The sequence below is a fragment of the Peromyscus eremicus genome, chromosome 1 (genome assembly GCF_949786415.1).
Source record: "Peromyscus eremicus chromosome 1, PerEre_H2_v1, whole genome shotgun sequence".
Taxonomy (NCBI): Eukaryota; Metazoa; Chordata; class Mammalia; order Rodentia; family Cricetidae; genus Peromyscus; species Peromyscus eremicus.
In genome coordinates, this window is record NC_081416.1 from 159,696,492 (window position 1) to 159,713,535 (window position 17,044).

The 17,044-nt window shown below is 54.9% G+C and overlaps 2 protein-coding genes across 2 annotated transcripts; both read right to left on the reverse strand.

Annotated features, from left to right (window-relative positions):
• Positions 1-2,062: 2,062 nt before the first annotated feature.
• Cyth2 (cytohesin 2) lies at positions 2,063-9,125 on the reverse strand. The gene is made up of 12 exons (XM_059277009.1): positions 8,823-9,125; positions 7,620-7,767; positions 7,457-7,523; positions 6,846-6,964; positions 6,226-6,306; positions 5,535-5,647; positions 5,215-5,363; positions 4,823-4,934; positions 2,819-2,895; positions 2,632-2,703; positions 2,396-2,550; positions 2,063-2,314 (listed from the first exon to the last, which is right to left on the reverse strand). Exons 1-12 carry the CDS (start codon positions 9,097-9,099, stop codon positions 2,227-2,229), a joined length of 1,458 nt encoding a protein of 485 aa, XP_059132992.1. The 5' UTR covers positions 9,100-9,125; the 3' UTR covers positions 2,063-2,226.
• A 1,956-nt stretch (positions 9,126-11,081) lies between these two features.
• On the reverse strand, positions 11,082-14,932 carry Kcnj14 (potassium inwardly rectifying channel subfamily J member 14). The gene is made up of 2 exons (XM_059253399.1): positions 14,225-14,932; positions 11,082-12,781 (listed from the first exon to the last, which is right to left on the reverse strand). Exons 1-2 carry the CDS (start codon positions 14,930-14,932, stop codon positions 12,185-12,187), a joined length of 1,305 nt encoding a protein of 434 aa, XP_059109382.1. The 3' UTR covers positions 11,082-12,184.
• Between the last annotated feature and the right edge of the window lie 2,112 nt (positions 14,933-17,044).

The following is a 17,044-nucleotide window of genomic DNA, read 5'->3' on the forward strand; positions in this document are numbered from 1 at the left end:
TATACTTTCTCTGGCACTCTCCACAAACTCATATTCAGTGTCTTCAACCACAGAACCTTACTGCTTCACAGTTTTGGAGGCTACAAGACCAAGACCAAGGCCATCAGTATTTTGGAAACTCTTCCGTGGTTTTGCCAGCCTGGCCTCAGGTAACCATTGGCACTCGTTTGTGCTTTATTTACGGTGCCCTCTGTGGCCTTGTGTCCAAACACCCACTTTGGGGGGACTTTGTGTGTGTGTGTGTGTGTGGGTATGTTGGTGGGTAGTGGGGGAGGCGTGGTCTCGTACAACTCAGCCTGGCTTTGAACACTTCCTCTTGCCTCAGCCTGCCTCTGCCGACACCTGAGCTCCCCATGCTTGGCCCGCAGGACAGTTTGAAGCATTTTCCTATCTGACTTGAATAGTTCGGCCAACATTCCCTTTAGCTCCTCAGTCAGGCACTGCCAATCACCCCAGCCCTGGGCCCACCATGGTGGCTCCTCCATACTCTCTCCTGCTCCAGTCACTGGGTCACGGGGACTGGACGTCTTTCCACTCTCCCCTCTACTCGCTCTCAGATCACCCTGACCACCTCAAACACACTAGACTCCTGCCTCATGACTTAGCTTCCCATAGCCAGGCCTGCATAGCCTGTTCCTGTCCCACACCAGTCCCCATTTGCCAGACCATGGAACCTATGGTGAGGGCCTACCGCTAGTGTTTTCCTGTGTCCCCATGTCCTTGTCACTTTGTGAGTACACCATCCAGCTCAAAGCCACCCCTTTCCCCCCAATCCAAACTCTACCCATCTATGCCAAGCAAATCTGGTCCCAAGGTGAGAGAGACCAGGGACCTAAGTTCAGAGCCACTCACAGCCGGGAACCTGGGACCCATATCCCACATGGTACCCCTCTGCTGCCAGTCACCATTCCTTGTGGTAAGTCCCGAGTTCAACCCATGGAAGCAGACACCGTGGGTCAAAGGGTGGTTAAGAACCTTTGAAACAAGACTCACTGCCCAGTGTTTCCCGGTTCTTTGGATGATGCTGGAAATTCCGTTTTATTTGGGACTCTCCATTCCACAACTGGCCCTGGGGAGGAAGTAGTTCATGCCTCTTTTCCAACTTCAAGGTAAACTCCAGAAAAACTTTAATAGTTAGGAGACAAGACTGCCTTTGTCTACTGACATGCAGCCTGAGCCACAGAGCCCACCTAGAATATAATCTGGATACTGGTACCTTCCCTAGATCAGTGCTGTTGGGCAGACACCCACAGGTGCCTATAGCCAAGGGAAGGCAAGACACAAACCCCCAAGAGCGGTTTGCAGATCCAATACACACCTCCTGGAATCTCAGTTCCCAGAAGACCACAGGGTAGCATCCTTCCTTCCCAGTCAGGCCTGCATGCTAAAGCATGCTGGGAGTGGCAATTCCTCTAGAAATACCACTTCAGGTCTGACAAGGTAGCTAGCAGTCTCTAATGCCAGAACTGGGAGGATGAGGCAGGATTCACAGTTTAAGCTCACCACGAGCCAGGAAAACAAAAATGCAAACTTCTTGGCTACCTCCAAAGGTGGGCAGTAGGCACTGGGTCTTTGTTCTCTGGAGTCACTATTCCAGCAGAAGCACAAGAGGACAGGACCAGTCAGGGACTTAGCATTACACCCTCACTAAGATTCCCTCCAGTCAGGGCACACTCCAAGGCCATCCACGCACCTCATGGTACCACTGTGCCCTCTCCAGCCCACACTGGAGCTCTCCAAGGACAGCACAGCCAGTTCCTTTTGTCCCACACAGGGTCTTCTCTGGACTTCTTCCCTCCTGAGCCCCCTAAGGATCACAGGCCCCACAAGAACATGGTGGCCTGGCCCACAAGGGCAGAGCACATCTTGAGAGTATGTTGTACCTGAACACCATCCCTGACACGAAATTCCCCTTACTCGGCACCCACGGGGTTTGCGTGACTCGTCTGGGAAGCACCTGCCTTCCACCCTGTGTGCCACCCAGGGTCCTGACTAATGTCAAGAGGATGGGTTCTCGGCTCTCCCAAACCCAAGAAATGAGGGCATCTGCAGGCGCGAGGGGTTCAATAATTAATAAGATTACCAACATGTTAATTACAAATAAGGAGACAGGAGCGAGGTGGTGATTTTCCAAATGGGGAACCAGGATCCACAGCCCCAAGGCCCAGGGGTCCTGCCACCCAGGCGGGGCACCTCCAAAATAAATAATGGAGTTGGGGACAGGGGTCAGGGTTGTTCCTGCTTCTTTTTCACAGAAATCCGCTTCTTTCTTGCTGCCAGCATCTCATAGAAGGGGTCCACACTTACAGCAGCCCTGCAAAAAGGGGTCTGATGAGGACCAAGGGCCTCAGGCCCAGGCCCGGCCCCACTCAGATCCCAGCCCCACGAGGCTCACTGGATGGACTTGATCCACTCGTCTTTCTCCTCCTGCGTGGGTGCTGAGATTCGGTACACCATGTGGTTCCCCTCTACTACCCGACCATCCGCCTCGGTTTTGCAGGCTTTGATGAGCTGTCCCTTGTTGTTGGGAATGTAAAGCTCAAAGCAGTTCTAGGACACAGAGGGGACAGGTCAGAGCAGCCCTGGGCCACGACAGGAAGGCACAGGTTTAAGGGCACCCATGAATCTTACCGGCTTCCGCGGATCGTCCACCTCACGGATGCTGAGGTTCTCTAGGGGGATGATCCCTCGGGGCTCCTTGTCCTAGATGGCAGAGTCAGAGTTCAGGTTCCATGGGTTCCCCAGGGCCTCCCTAAGAGTGAGGGCTGGGTGCTCTGCCCCCCAGATCTGGGCCTATGTCTGCAAGCTCCACCCTCACCGTAGTGTACTCAAAGTAGTAGAGGCAGTTGTCTGTAAGGATGAACCAGCGCCGCTTCCAAGTCTTCACCCGGCCCCCTGCAAGGGAAGGGGTGGGAGGGGCCGGGCTCAGCGGGGAACCGCTGGGGAGGGGAGCAGAGTGGGGAAAGGCAGGGCTCTTAGGTCTAGGACAGAGGCAGTGAGGGAAAAGACAGGCAGGCAAGGACAGGCTGCTGGGGCCCCAGGAGTGGCACCCCTGCTTGGGCCACAGGTTCTGGCTATTCTATTGGCACAGGCCCAAGCCCCTCCCCCTGGGCCAAGGCCAAGGCAGCCCCTCCCTATCTTATTGGGTTTGGGCAAGGACACCAGGTACCTACCTCCTGGGGCAGACAGCGAGAAAGCAGGCAGGACCAGGTGTGGAAGGGAAGGCGGAGGGATGGGGTGCCCCCAAGAATCGCAGCGACAGAAATAGGGGGTCAGGGAAGGGATGCACAGGGCCCAGAGCCACAGCAAGAGAACAGGCAGAGGGGAGGGGGAGAGAGGAAGAAAACCAGTTACATCCACATGGGGAGGAGCCAAGGCCTCCCCCTGCCCACCACGCTCCTGGCCTCCTGGCTTCAACCTTTCCCAGTGAGTACTCAGCCTACCAGAACGGCCCTGGAAAACAAATGTTCCCTGAGACTCTCTACTCTGACCTAAGTCTTAGCTGTGTGATCTCAGGAAATCCCTGGCCCTCTCCAATTCCAGCCTGGAGACCCACCCACACACATCTTGTCTGCAACAAGACGGCCTACTGTAGCCTCTGGATGAACAGTCGGTTCATCTGGATGAGTAGAGACGGTTCCATTAGCCATGATGGTCAATATTAAGCCCATGACAAGACTCCTGCCCCTGCATCTCAGTGGCAGGGCACCTTTGAGCCTCAGTTTCTTCAAATGAAAAACGGGAGCAGCTCAGAGGCCCATCTTGGGGGAAGTTGCCTTCTTGCTCATTCCCTCTAATGCTCAGGGAGACCACTGTGTGCTGGGGAACCTGATCTGTGATTCTACTGACCTCCCTGCACCCTACAAAGGGGCCAGGGTCGGTGCTGCCAGGCTAGGGCCTTGTGCAGCTTCCAGGATAGAACAGTGGCCGTGAAGATGCAATGCCTTGCTTCAAGTGCACAGTTCAACGCAGGACCTGAGACCTGGAGGGATGCCAACACCACTGCTTACCAGAACCCACGGAAAGTGAGGCCTGCTTCTTATCTGGCCCTTACTCTCTCTGCAGGGAGCGCCCAACTGTCCCACTATGGCCCTTGCACTTACTTGGTCTCTGAGCAGTGACCATGCAGCCTTCCCACTATCCCCCTGCTCAGCCCCAGACACCTAGCTGTACTCTTAAGTATCTGGGGAGCTGTAATGGTAACTAATGACTTGCCTGGACCCAGATCCTGTCTACATTAGCCTAGGGTCCTCAGGGGTCACACAGAACCCACTGAGTGCTGAGAACAACTCTCCTGGTCACAGCAGCCCCCCTCTTTGGCCTTGGATGGCTGAGCAGTGGTTTAATATGTGGTGCCATATCACACGTTTCAACAAGGACTGCCTGCAACCTCACTTCCCAAACGGGAACTCAAGAGCCATCTAAACACTATTACCGCTGCACTGTTCCCTCCCCAGCCAGGCTTGAAGCCCGAAGTTATCCCTGCCTGTGTTGGCTCTCCTGCGGCCGACTGATTTTTCAGCTGGTTGACAGCAAGGCCAAGTCCAGGGCAAACAATGTGCGGAACATCTGACCTGTCCTGGGCCCCGGGGGGTTTTACTGCGGGAGCTAAGAGCCTGGTTCATCAGGCCCTGGAACAGAAGACTCCAGGTGGGGGCTGGGAGCACTTTAACAGGCCCAGCAAACAGACAACGTCTGCTCTTGTTTTTAGCCCTGTTTTTCAGGTATGAATTTCTCAGAGGTGCAAAAACTGAGGCCGCTCAGTCCTGACCCAGGCTACTAGTGTTCCCTGCAGGGTCGCCAGCAGGCTCAAGGGACGTACCCAGCTTCAGGAGCCAGCCCTCACGGTCTGGGTTGAAGAAGGTGTGGGTGAGATCATTCCCATCATCCTCAGGGATCTTGAAGGGTTCATTTCGGATGCTGTCATAGAGGTTCTGAGGGGCAAGAGACAGGTTAGATGTTCTAGGGAAGTCATGGGAAAAAAGGGTCAAACTGGGAGGAAAGGGAAACAGAAAGAGTAGAGATGGGAAGAGTGAAGAAAAAAGAGATGAAGGGATAATGGCGGGAAAGCCTGCTAAGTTCTCAGAAGTGATGGGAGATCAAGACCCAGAAGAGCCTGAGAGGAGGCACAGGAAAGAACCAAGGGCTGAGCAGGCCGGAAAGCACTGGCAGACCTGGAGCATGAGGGGTGCTGAGCCTGGGAACAGTACTGACCCTGAGCAGGTCCTCAGGCAGGTCTCCGCCCTCATTGATGCCCCGGTTCATGGCCACAAATCGCTCCAGGCCCGGCTTGTCCCTGACATTGGGATTGTGAAGGCTGGTGTTCAGCATGATCACAGCAAAGGACAACACGTAGCAGGTGTCTACACCAGATAAAATAAGGCAGCTGGTGATGACTCGGGACCCTCCCAAACCCTCTGTCCTGTCCCCTCATAATCCGGGAAGCCAGATCCCAGCCTCTTCCCTCAAACCCAGTCTAGATTCCAGCACTCCTTCCTCAGACTATAGGTCCATGTCCTGCCCTCTGGTCCTACCTGTGGACTGGAAGACCCCAGGGTTACACAGGCAGTATCGCTGGGCAAAGGCCTCCATCATCCGGTCAATTTTCTGAGCCTCTCCAGGGAGGCGAAAGCTCCACAGGAATTGCCTGGTTAGGGGAGGAGAGGGCAGCATAGGTTTCAGGGCTGGGAAACACTCTGCTTCTTAGTCTCTGTTAGAAGCGGACAAATCATTATCCAAACCTTGCCCAGTCTGGTGATGTACACCTTTAATCCCAGCATCCAGGAGGGAAAGGCAGGTGGATCTCTCTGAGCCCAGAGCCAGCCTGGTCTACACAGAGTTCCAGGCCAATCATAGCTACACAGTGAAATGGTGTCTCAACCCCAACCCCCAAAACCATCAGTCAGAATTCAAATCTCTCCCCCCAGGGGCTGTTTCAATTGCAGGCATGTAATCTGATCAGACCAGTAGGTTCCAGCCATGGGTTCTGGTGGGTCTACAGAGAAGAGCCTTTTCTAATTCCCTCCCACCCCGAGGCTTGCTAAACTGGCCTGAGGTTGCCAGGTGCTTTGCTGACATGTAGGAGGATCCACTGAGCACCCCGAGAGGAAGCCCGCAGGAGGCCCCACCTGACTGTCTTCTTAGAGTGCTGTATGTCCCTGTGGGAGTGCTTGGCCCCTCACAACTAAGAAAGCCCTGGCACATGCATTTCTGGCCCGTCCTCACCGCAGGGCCTGTACCAGATTGAGATCGGTGAACTCATGCAAATCCACAAAAGCATGGAGCACAGACAGGTTCAGCTCTTCCCTGAAAGGAGAGAGAGAGTCCCATTAGGAGGAGTGACAGGAGAGCAGCATCATATCTCATTTACTGGGCCGCCCTCACAGCAGCTGAACCTTCCACCTGGCTCCATCCATGGGCTGGGTCCTGGCGTAGGTAGGACACCTTGCTCTTGTCGCTTGTCATCAGACCACCTGCTGTCATCTCTCAGGTGTTCTCATGCTCCCCAGATACCTTTACCTCAAGAACTGACCTTTACCTAAGAACTCGCAGGCACTTCCTAGTTCCTATGCACTCACATGTCCACAGAAGGTCTCCATATACTTGTAGCTCTGACCCACGATCAACACTTCCAGACGACACTTTTCAGATGCTGCTAGCTTGTGTGTACATGGTTAAGCCACTGACACTCAATACTGAATGACTACAGGTACCACTTCCCTATACGTTCAAGCTCCCCAGAGCCAGCCAGTCCATTATATCATGACCCAGGTGGAGGCCACAAACCTGTTCTACCCATGAGCTGCTATTGAGGCTGGGAGTACTGCGCAGGCCGGGCAGCTCACCTTTCCCCTAGGTAGTCCCCAATGGCTGTCTTGTTCAGCCCCTCACCCTTGTACAGGAAGCGAGCGATTTCCTCAGGTGTGTTCTGCAGAAGTTCGTGTTCCACCAAGAATTGGATCCCCTGGAGGGAGAGGGCCAGATTTGTGCCAAGGCTGAGTGCTGCTCCCCATGAACCTCAACATCCAAGCCTCTCCACCCTAACAGAGCTCCCCAAGTATCATCTCTAACCCATTCCCTCAGCCTCTGCCTGACTGATTCCAGCATGCACAACTGGGTCTGGCAAGGAGCAGGTCTGAAGAACAATTGAACACACTACACGATACAATAAAAAATGAAGCAGATACCTGTCCATCAAGCTGTAAACATGGACGCCCTCCCTTACTGCCATATCTTACCCTGAACTATAGCACTTACATCAAGGGGGATCCCTGAGAGTGAGGCAGGGTCTTAGGATTGCCCAGCACAGGACCAGCTCCCAGAGGCCTCAGTACATGGACATTCATGGAACAGATGGGCAACGATCAGGAACCTGTTGCCTAGAGGAAACCTATTATCTTCTAGAACCTAGGATATCAAAACCATGCCTGAATATCTATCTGCTCAGCTAACTAACCTTCTTGGGGTCCATGTTGAATTTCTTCCTGCCCATTGCCATCTTCCGGTTCCGTTGCAAGGTCTTACTGAAAAATCAGGGTAGGCAGCAGCCAAGGGTCAGTGCTTGAGCATCCAGGTCCCTGGCCAAGCCCCGTGTCCCATGAGCTCCCCACAGTCCTCACCTGCCCTCATTGGCCTCCAGACCCTCCACCTCACTCATAGCTTCGCTCAGCTCCTCTCGCAGGCGCTGGATCTCCACCAGCAGCTCCTGCTTGCGCCGCCGGATGTTCTCCAGCTCCATACGCTCCTCTGGAGTCAAGTCTGGGGGCTCTAGGAATCAGGGTCAGGAAATGAGTTCTGGGCCAGGACTGCTGCATCCTGAGAAAGGATTAAGGCTGGGGGCCTGAATTCCTGTCCAGAAGAGGAATGGGCTACTAGAAATCTTAGAGGAGAGGAAGACAGACCCTGAACCCTTAGTATAGGGCAGAAGGCCTGGGGATGAACTTCTGGGCCCATCACTTGGAAGGATGGAGCCCCAGCTTCATCATCGAAGTGGGGACCTACATCTTGGGTATTTTACTTGAAAAGGAACCAGTCTCTGGGATCCTGGACCCATCACCACACTTGGGAACTCATGGTTCTGAATTTTGGATACTTTACTTGGAGGCCCTGGCTCCTTGGTTCCATTACAAGTAGAATGGAAGGCTTGAATATTAAAAACATTACTTGAAAGGACACAGGGCCTTGGGCTCATGGCTCCATCATCACAGGGAATCTGAGGCCCTGGATCAGGGGTGTATTTCTCGGAAGGGAACAGGTCCCCCCCATCATGGCTGAGGTCCTGGGATCCTGGACCCTGGGTGCATTTCTTGGAAAGGCACCAAGACTCTGGTTCCTGGCTCCACCGTAGTGGGAACCCTGGCGTGGACTTGGGTACATTTCTTGTAAGGAGGCCGGATCCCTGGCTCCATCATGGTGGGAGAGTTGGGGTCCTGGATCCTGGGTGCCTTTCTTGGAACCAAGAAAGAAACTAAGGCTCTGGCTCCTGGCTTCGTGGTCTGAACCTTGGGTGCACAGTGAAGACTAGCTAGGGCATCAGGACCCTGGATCAGGGTCGGTAGGGAGGTCACAAAGCCAAGGTTTGCAGCAAGAAAGCCAGGCCGTGGCTAGCGCGGGTGTACGCCCCGCCCCGCTCTCGCTGCCCCGCCCCGCCCGCCGCCGCCGCCGCCGGAAGAGGGCTCGGCCCAAACAATGGCCCGGGACCCCCGGCTCTGGGCCGTGCCGGAAGCCCGTTCCGCGCGCAGAAAGGCGCCTCGCTACCGCTCGGCTGTCCTTGGCTGGGCTTGGGAGCCACTCCGCCCGCCTGTCCGCCTCGCCCGGCCTACCGTAGACACCGTCCTCCATGGCGGCTAGGAATGCCCGCGGGGAGTCCGGGGCGGTTCCGCCGGCTGGGCCTGCGTCCGCGTCGGCCCGCGGGCTCGAGTGAGCCCGCTCAAACGCCCCAGGAGCCACCGCCGCCTCCTCAGCGCCCGTCCTCAGCGCCGAAAAGACTCTCCCTTCACGGCCCAACCGCCCGGCCGGTGGGGCCCGCCCCTCGCTTTGACACCACCCAATCCGCTGTGGATCTCCCCGACTGCTCCGCCCACGACTCCGCAGGATCATCTCCGGGACCAATAGGCACACGAGAAGCGGCTGCAGGCACGTACAGCTGGCGATAGACTGCTAGAGTGACCAATCGGATTGCGGGCAGGATGTTTGATCCCGCCTCCGAAACAAAAGAAAATCCTTGGCAGCTTTATCCTCCAATAAGAAAACTCAAAAAGGAGTGACCAGGAGGTGGGGCTTCGTGGAGCAGGGAGGAATGCGCCTGCGCACGAGCCAGACTAGGGCTGCCTAACCTCTTTCAGAAATTCGTTGTTAGGGGGCGGTATTTGATTAGTCCTGTTGTCAAGGGCGGGGTCTCAGCCTGGAGTTGTTTCCCGGAGCCACACCTCCTGGCCCTGCAAGCTAGCTTTTGACCGCGGCGGTTGCCAAGCAACTGGGAGCCGCTCAGGCCTGTCTTTTGCCTCCTTTCTCAGGCTATTCTCTTCAGGCGGTTGCTGTCTCTGAACCCTTTCTGTGCCACCTCATTTTCCTACACAACTCAGTCTCCTCAGAGTCAAAGGATGGTAAATAAAGGCATTATCTCTTCCAAATGTGTTGGGTACCATGAATACACTGGCTCTACCCTCCCAGCACTTTTTTTCCAGGCTCTTCCTCTCTCCTAAACTCCCCCTCTTAGCTTAGCCTCCTCCTCCTAAGATCCTGCCTTCCCCAGGCATTCTCCCAAGACACCCCTTTTCCCGCAGATCCTCCGCCTGCACTGGCTCTCCGTCGGCAGCTCTCCAGGCCCCTGTGCTCAAGGTCCTCACACTCCTGTCCTTCTTAAACTCCTCCCTCCTTTCAGAAGCCGTTTGCTTTGCAGGGAAAGCAGTGAGGGGTACTCTGACACGCTTGTAAACCATAGGCCCAGGACGGGGCTGAAGTGACTTCCAGGTCTCGTCCTCATTTGTGTCCCTGGGCTGCCCAGGTGGGGACGGATTCAGGGCCAGGACTTGGTTAATCCTTTGGATTAGTCATGGAGCCTCCTAATCCCCTCTCTGACCTTTATGAGTGGCCTGACCCATGCCCTCCCCTGTGGAGACCTGGCTGTGCCAGTCCTGTCCCACCCTCTCCCTCCCAATAGAACCACATGCCCCTGCCTCTTCACCCTCACTTAGCTTCTTCTCCACCACGCTCTCCGTCATCCCTAGTCCCTGCCCTAGACCTGGAGGTGGGAGAGCTTCCAGCTAATTAATCCTGTCCGGTTATTACCTGGGGATTCTGAAGGATAAAGCAAGATGAGAGCCAGAAGAGGGCATGGGTGGACTCAGCACTCAGGCAAGCCAGCGCCAGGGCTGGCTCTCAGTCGGGAACATGGGTGAGGACACCTCCTTCTTCTGGCAGCTCCCCTGAGGCTGGCCACCAGCCTGCTGGGCACTTAGGTGGCTGTACTATGGGTGAAGGCCAAGAACAAGGACCAACATTCCAGAAACACAGGCACCCTGCCGGAGTTCCTGGGCCTTTAATACAGTTACAGGTTCCCCTAAGAACTCCACTTTTCTCACAGGGAACATAACCCTGGAGATAACAGCTGCCTCTTCCATCCCCAGCCCCTGTCCTGGAGCAGGGGGGTGGTGACACTGGCCCTTGGGGGCTTCCTCTTGCTGGTCCTATAATCTACATACCATCAAGTCAGTGTCCCCTCCCAACTGCCCCTGGAAGGCTGTGGTTTCAGCATGAGGGTGGGGACAGGAATGTTAGGACCTGTACTGTATCCTAGCCTCCATAAGGTGAAGGAGCATCCTGCTTGGGAGGACCCCTGGAGAACTTCAAGCTCCAGTGGCCATTGTTCCAGGAAAAACCGAAGCAACACAAGGAAAGGTTTGCCCAAAGTCCCCAAGGTACTTAACGTAAATCTTCCCAGGTCTCTGCAAAGGGCCCCAGTTGACTGTTCATATCTTACTACAGGGACAAACAGAAAAGATAGAGATCTGTATTTATATCATACATAATACACACATATATAATATCTTTGAGAAGTAGACATACATCACTACGTGTAGTATTCCAGAATATTTTAGGCTCACCAGCCTCAGCCTCTCCCTTCCCTTGCCCCCTAGTTAGCCCTGTGATCCTCTAGGCTCTTGCTTACAGGCTCCGCCCAGAAGAGTGTCTGCTTCCTGGAACTACCAGGCTGTCCACCTGAAGGTGACTAGGATGTCTAGGCTTTGGGAAAGGACAGCTCTGGGGTCCGTGGAGCTTTGATTCCTTTTGGCATTACAGAACCACAGGAAGTCACCCAAGGTCATGGAGATCCACAACCCTGCTGAGCGAAGTGAAGTCAGCAAATCATAGACATCTAGACTCCCACCTGGACTCTGATCAACCCTGAACCACAGAATCCTGATTCCTTTGGATGTTCTAAGAATGGCACTTCAAACAAAAACAAAACTTACCCTGTGGATCACAGAGAAGCCAGTGTCCCCTGCCCTTAGCTGGACCCTAAACAGCCAGTACTCCAGAGTTCTCCAGCATCAAGAACCCCATGTCATCTTAGTCCTTCCAAACTCACACCTACCAATGTTGTGTGTTTTCTAGAAACACAGCTTTATAGTTTCTGGAGCAGTTCCATTCTCTAGCCAACCTGTTCTAGAATCCCCAATGTCAACCTAGACTCAGAGAATCTCAACTCGTGGCCTTTCTGGAACCAGCAGGTCCTTTCTTCATACACAGTCCAGTCACCGTTCTGTCTTTGGTCAGATGATGCTCCTTAGAGTGCTCTACCCCTTCCTCCTGAGGGTAGCACAGCCATCTTCACTTAAATCTTTGTTTCTTAATCTGTGTACATTGACATCTTCTCCCCTGAAGCTGCATATCTAACCAGAATCCAGGCTTCATGCCTTGCCTCTTGGATGACCCAGAAACCTGGATCCCTCAGCTCTGGTAAGACTCAGGAATCCAGCTCATAAAGGGGTCTTGAGAGTGAGAATGGAGCAGAGAAATGAAGGTCTGGTGTTATCTGTGGTAGACAACCTCATGGTTAATGGTTGTTCCAGCAGGCCACTGGTCCTTGGAAACTCCTGCTCCGCTCCCAACAGAGGCTGGAAGCTCTCCATCCCTGTCATTTGTGGGAAGGGGAGTCACATGGGGAAGTGGACCTCCGCTGTCATGGAGGCAGGGTCAGTGCCAGGGTGGGTGTAAGAGCTTGGGGGCTGGCAGCCCTCTCTGGGGTCTCTGCTGAAGTCTCCTCTTTAGCGTCCTCATCTTCCTCTTCTTCCTGGCAGCAGCTCAGAGCAAGTTCATTCTCATAACAAAACGCAGTGAGGGAGCCAGGAAAGCTTGACTTAGGGCTGTGGGAAGCCTGCTCCGCCCGTTCATCCAGCTCCTTGGCGCTGCAGACTGGTGTCCCTGGGACCTCGTACGTCCGATGGAAGTGGCGATAGTCAACCTCATACTGGGAGCCACGCTGGAAGAGGACTGGCTCGAAGCGGTGGCCCCAGAGCAGCTCACCTGGGAGGTAAGATGAGCGGCACTGTGTTGTCATGGCTGTGGCCTCAACCATACCTTCAAGAATGACCACCAGCTCAAAGTCAGCCCGGGCCAGCTCTGCCCGCCCCAGCTCATACAGTGGACTGGCCGAGTCAATCTCGTGCACAATGGTGATGGGAGATACGAGGAAGATGCGGTCGGTGCCTCCGTCAAAGCCAACGTCCACATCCTGGTGGTCCAGTGGAATGTACTCGCCCTCTGGGGTCACACGGGGCTGTGCAGAAGCAAGAGGACAGAGCCGGAGAGGTGAACCAAGATTTCAGCAAGAGAGGAATAAAGATCCAAAGAAAGAACCAAGAGCAGCAAAGTGATCCTGGAGAACATGGATCCAGAGAAAGGGACAGAGACAGACAGGGAGACAGAGACCCCAAGAGGAAGGGACACAGACTCAGGGATAAGGGGACAGACAGACCTAGGGGAGGGGACAAAGGCCCGCTCCCAGGGGGGACCAGAAACCCAGGAGCAAGGGGAAGACAGTGAGACGGAGATCTGGGGAGAGAGGGACACGGGAGAGCACTCTGGCTCCAACAGGAAGTATCCCACCACTGTCAGGATGGCAATGGGATGGATGTCTCTCCACCCCATTGAGTGTGGGAATGAGCCCATGCAGAAGAGCGTGTTATACTAGACCCTGGCAGTTTTGTCTCCCACTTACTGCTCTCTGACTGGCTTCCAGAATGTGTCACTACCCCACAGACCTCTGGAAGAAGTGTCCCCCTGAGTCATCCTGGTGTTTCAAAGGGCTGGGAGGAGTCAGATATGGTTGGGGATCTGTTCTCTGGGCCCCAGAGGCTTCTGGGAGCTGTACTTCCCACAGTCAGCTGCCCCCTCTTCTGGCCTCAAGTGCAGCCTCCACTTGGCCAATGCCGACTGCAGGTCAACGGTTTCTTGGGAAGCCAGATGCTTGAACAATGTGGCCGCCAAGTCTGGGAGCATCACGGTCCTACAGCAGGGCTTGGAGGAGGCTGCTAGCCCCGTGGTGCTCTCTTCACTGGGTAGGAGGCTGATAGGAGAGCTGCTCGCAGCTGTCCTGAGCTGCTCTTGTTTACCTTTCTCCTGGAAATTGTGCCCTAGATAGTGGCAAGGCCTCAGAGTCCCCAACACCCACTAAACACATCTCAGACTGCTGCCCAGGGACTTCCCTGCTTTCTGGCTGCTGGGAGCTACCAGAAGGGAACATTTGAGGGCGGGTGTGGTTGCCCATGTCTAGAGCACTCAGTAAACTCCTACCTACTCTCCAGGCCAAGAAGCTCTCAGGTGTTCTAGTCTCTCAAGCCCGGGTTTCCAGGAATTTGCCTCCTGGTCTACCTCTCCAGGAGGCCCACAGTTCTGCTATTCAAGGTGCTGAAGAAGGCACACCTCCCATCTTCCCACACCCCGCAACTGGTCCTCCCCTAAACACACACGCACACACGCCTGCACACACACACACACACGCACACACGCCTGCACACACACTCACACACGCACACGCACGCACGCGCGCACACACACACGCACACACGCCTGCACACACACACACGCACACACGCCTGCACACGCACACGCACACGCACGCACGCACACGCACACACACGCACGCACACACGCACCCCACCTCTGCAGCAGCCAGGTCCGCACCTGCGCCTCTCACCCCCGTTCCCAGGACCCCCCTCACCTGCAGCAGCTGGGCCCGCACGTGCGCCTCCACCAGGTGGCTGCGGCGCAGGTTGCCCACCCGCCACATGAGGCAGAGCCGGCGGTCACGCAGAGCCACCACGGCGTTTTCGCTGAAGACCAGTGTCTCGTTGCGTTTCTTGGGCTTGGCCATCTTGGCCATGACTGCCCCCACGACGAAGGCGTCGAGCACACAGCCCGCGATGCACTGCAGCACCACGGCGGCCACAGCGGCCGGACACTCCTCGGTGACGCTGCGTACCCCGTAGCCTATGGACGTCTGCGTCTCCAGCGCGAAGAGGAAGGCAGCCAGGAAGCTGGCCACCTGTGAGAAACAGGGCGCCGGAGGCGGCGGGGCGGCCAGGTCGCCGTGCAGTGAAGCGATGAGCCAGAAGGTCAGGCCGAAGAGCAGCCAGGAGGCGAGGAAGGAACAGGAGAAGAGCAGGCACATCCAGCGCCAGCGCACGTCCACACATGTGGTGAACAGGTCACTCAGGTAGCGCGCACCCTGGCCACCCAGGTTCACGAAGCGCACATTGCAGTGCCCGTCTTTCTTGACGAAGCGCCCGCGGCGCCGGCTCCCAGCCACCGGCCCGGGCGCCCACCCATTGCGGCACAGCCCGGCCCCTGCCTCCTCCTCATCGCCAGCCCGACCGGTTCCTGACTCCAGCGCGCCGCTCAGGCGGCGCAGGGCCCTGGCCAGGCCCATTGGGCGGGGAGACCCCCCTCTACTTGGCCTAGCGGGGGGCGGGCGCCCCAAACCTGTAGGAACAAAAGATGGGCAGGAACGTCAGGGGTACCAGGAACTAGAGGACCCACCAGCCATGACACCGGCTCCATCTACTGCATGGGCCAGTACTTAGGGGACAACTTTTTTTTTTTTTTTTTTTTTTTTTTTTTTGGTTTTTCGAGACAGGGTTTCTCTGTGTAGCTTTGCGCCTTTCCTGGAACTCACTTGGTAGCCCAGGCTGGCCTCGAACTCACAGAGATCCGCCTGCCTCTGCCTCCCGAGTGCTGGGATTAAAGGCGTGCGCCACCACCGCCCGGCGAGGGGACAACTTTTAAGAATAGCCTGCCATCGGCCGGGCGGTGGTGGCGCACGCCTTTAATCCCAGCACTCAGGAGGCAGAGGCAGGCGGATCTCTGTGAGTTCGAGGCCAGCCTGGTCTACAGAGTGAAATCCAGGACAGGCACCAAAACTACATAGAGAAACCCTGTCTCGAAAAACAAAACAAAACAAAACAAAAAGAATACCCTGCCATATGAAACTTGGGGATAGCTGTAATTGTAGCAGAGGGTTTCTAGTCCGTGTAATGCTGTTATGAAGAACGCCAAATTGGTGGCTTAGACTGCTGTAAGCATTGTACATGAACTTACACGTTTGTGGTTTCTGTTTTTCAGATGGTACTGGTGTGGAACTCCTGAATACTAGGCAGTGCTCCAGCACTGAGCCGTGTCTGCCCCTGCCCCTTACTGGTAGGGGGTAGTCAAGTGCTCCAGCACTGAGCCGTGTATGCCCCTAGCACCAGGAAGAGAATTCTGAGATAAACCATGTCATTTTACAGATACAGCCTGCCTCAGACCACAGCTGCTCAAGCTTGAATACTGGCACTTCAGCACCGGGCCCTTGGTGATCACCAAGACCACGCGTCGTTGGGAGAAAAAGAAGCCCCAGATGTGGTGTACGATGTACATACTGCAATTCCAGCACTCGGGAGGCTGGTGTAGAAGCATGGAAAATTTGAGGCCAGCTTGAGCTACGAAAGGCCCTGACTCAGACAAGTAACAAGGATTCTACCTGGCAGAAAAAGGGAATGAGGGACCAACATCAACCATATGAATCATTTCTTTGTTGAGGCTACCTTATGAGCTCAAGAGATCTCTGCATCTCAGTCCCCAGAGCAGGTGGGAACACAGGCCCTACCAAGCATGGATGTACCTCAAAAACATTTTAAGTGTGAGCTGCCAATTCAGTCATTCTTCAGTTCCCTGTATCTACATCGTCTGTACTCACTGAACTCAGCCAAACGCAGACCTTTTCACACATCAGTATTCCCTGAACAATACTGTAAAGCTACCTAGCATTGCATTGTCCCGTATTACCATCTGGAGATGTTTGTTTTCGAGACAAAGTTTTCATAGCCCAGACTGGCCTAGAACCAATCCTCCTGCCTCCACCTCCTGAGTGCAGGCCTAAAGCACTACTCAGATATGGAGGTGACTCTAAGCACATGGGTATGTGGGATGTGGGCGTTACCTCCATCTGAGAAAAGGGTAGGCTGGGAAAGGATGTAGGGTTTCTTTCTAGAGTTATAAAGTGCTGCCAGAATGATAGCTGCTTAACTGTGACACACTAACAACCAGTGGGCTGGGTAAGGTTGGGGCTCAGCTGCAGAACACATACGTTCCATGCCTCAGGCCCCGGGTTTTCAGGCCACAGCACTCCTTTAACAAAACATCACATACACTGATGAGTGAATGAATTATTTTCAAATGAAGCTACTAATAAGCAGGTTCAGCCCTCACCAGGTGACCTGAGGCCACTCCTTCTGGGCCTCAGTTTCCTTAACAAGGATGGGGCTATCATCCCAGTAAGGAAGTACCTTCTGGTCATAAAGACCCAGGGCCTGCTGGTCATCGTAGAGGAAGGTGGATCTCTGTGAGTTCCAGGCCAGCCTACATAGCAAGACCTTGTCAAAAAAACAAACAAAGACTCAAGGCCTGATCTGGTTTAAACTGTAGCCTAGGGTTCCTTTTCAAGAGTTTTGATTTGCTCATTTGAGGGATGGAGATCAATACCCCTATCCTGAAAGGTAGGGTA

Coding starts and splice junctions, on each gene's coding strand:
- Cyth2 (XM_059277009.1), bottom strand. CDS start 9,099: ATGATCCTGCGGAGTCGTGGGCGGAGCAGTCGGGGAGATCCACAGCGG. Junction 7,768..8,822: donor CATGGAGGACGGTGTCTACG/GTAGGCCGGGCG, acceptor CCTGATTCCTAG/AGCCCCCAGACTTGACTCCA. Junction 7,524..7,619: donor CTGGAGGCCAATGAGGGCAG/GTGAGGACTGTG, acceptor CTGATTTTTCAG/TAAGACCTTGCAACGGAACC.
- Kcnj14 (XM_059253399.1), bottom strand. CDS start 14,932: ATGGGCCTGGCCAGGGCCCTGCGCCGCCTGAGCGGCGCGCTGGAGTCA. Junction 12,782..14,224: donor TGCGGGCCCAGCTGCTGCAG/GTGAGGGGGGTC, acceptor GCTTCTGCACAG/CCCCGTGTGACCCCAGAGGG.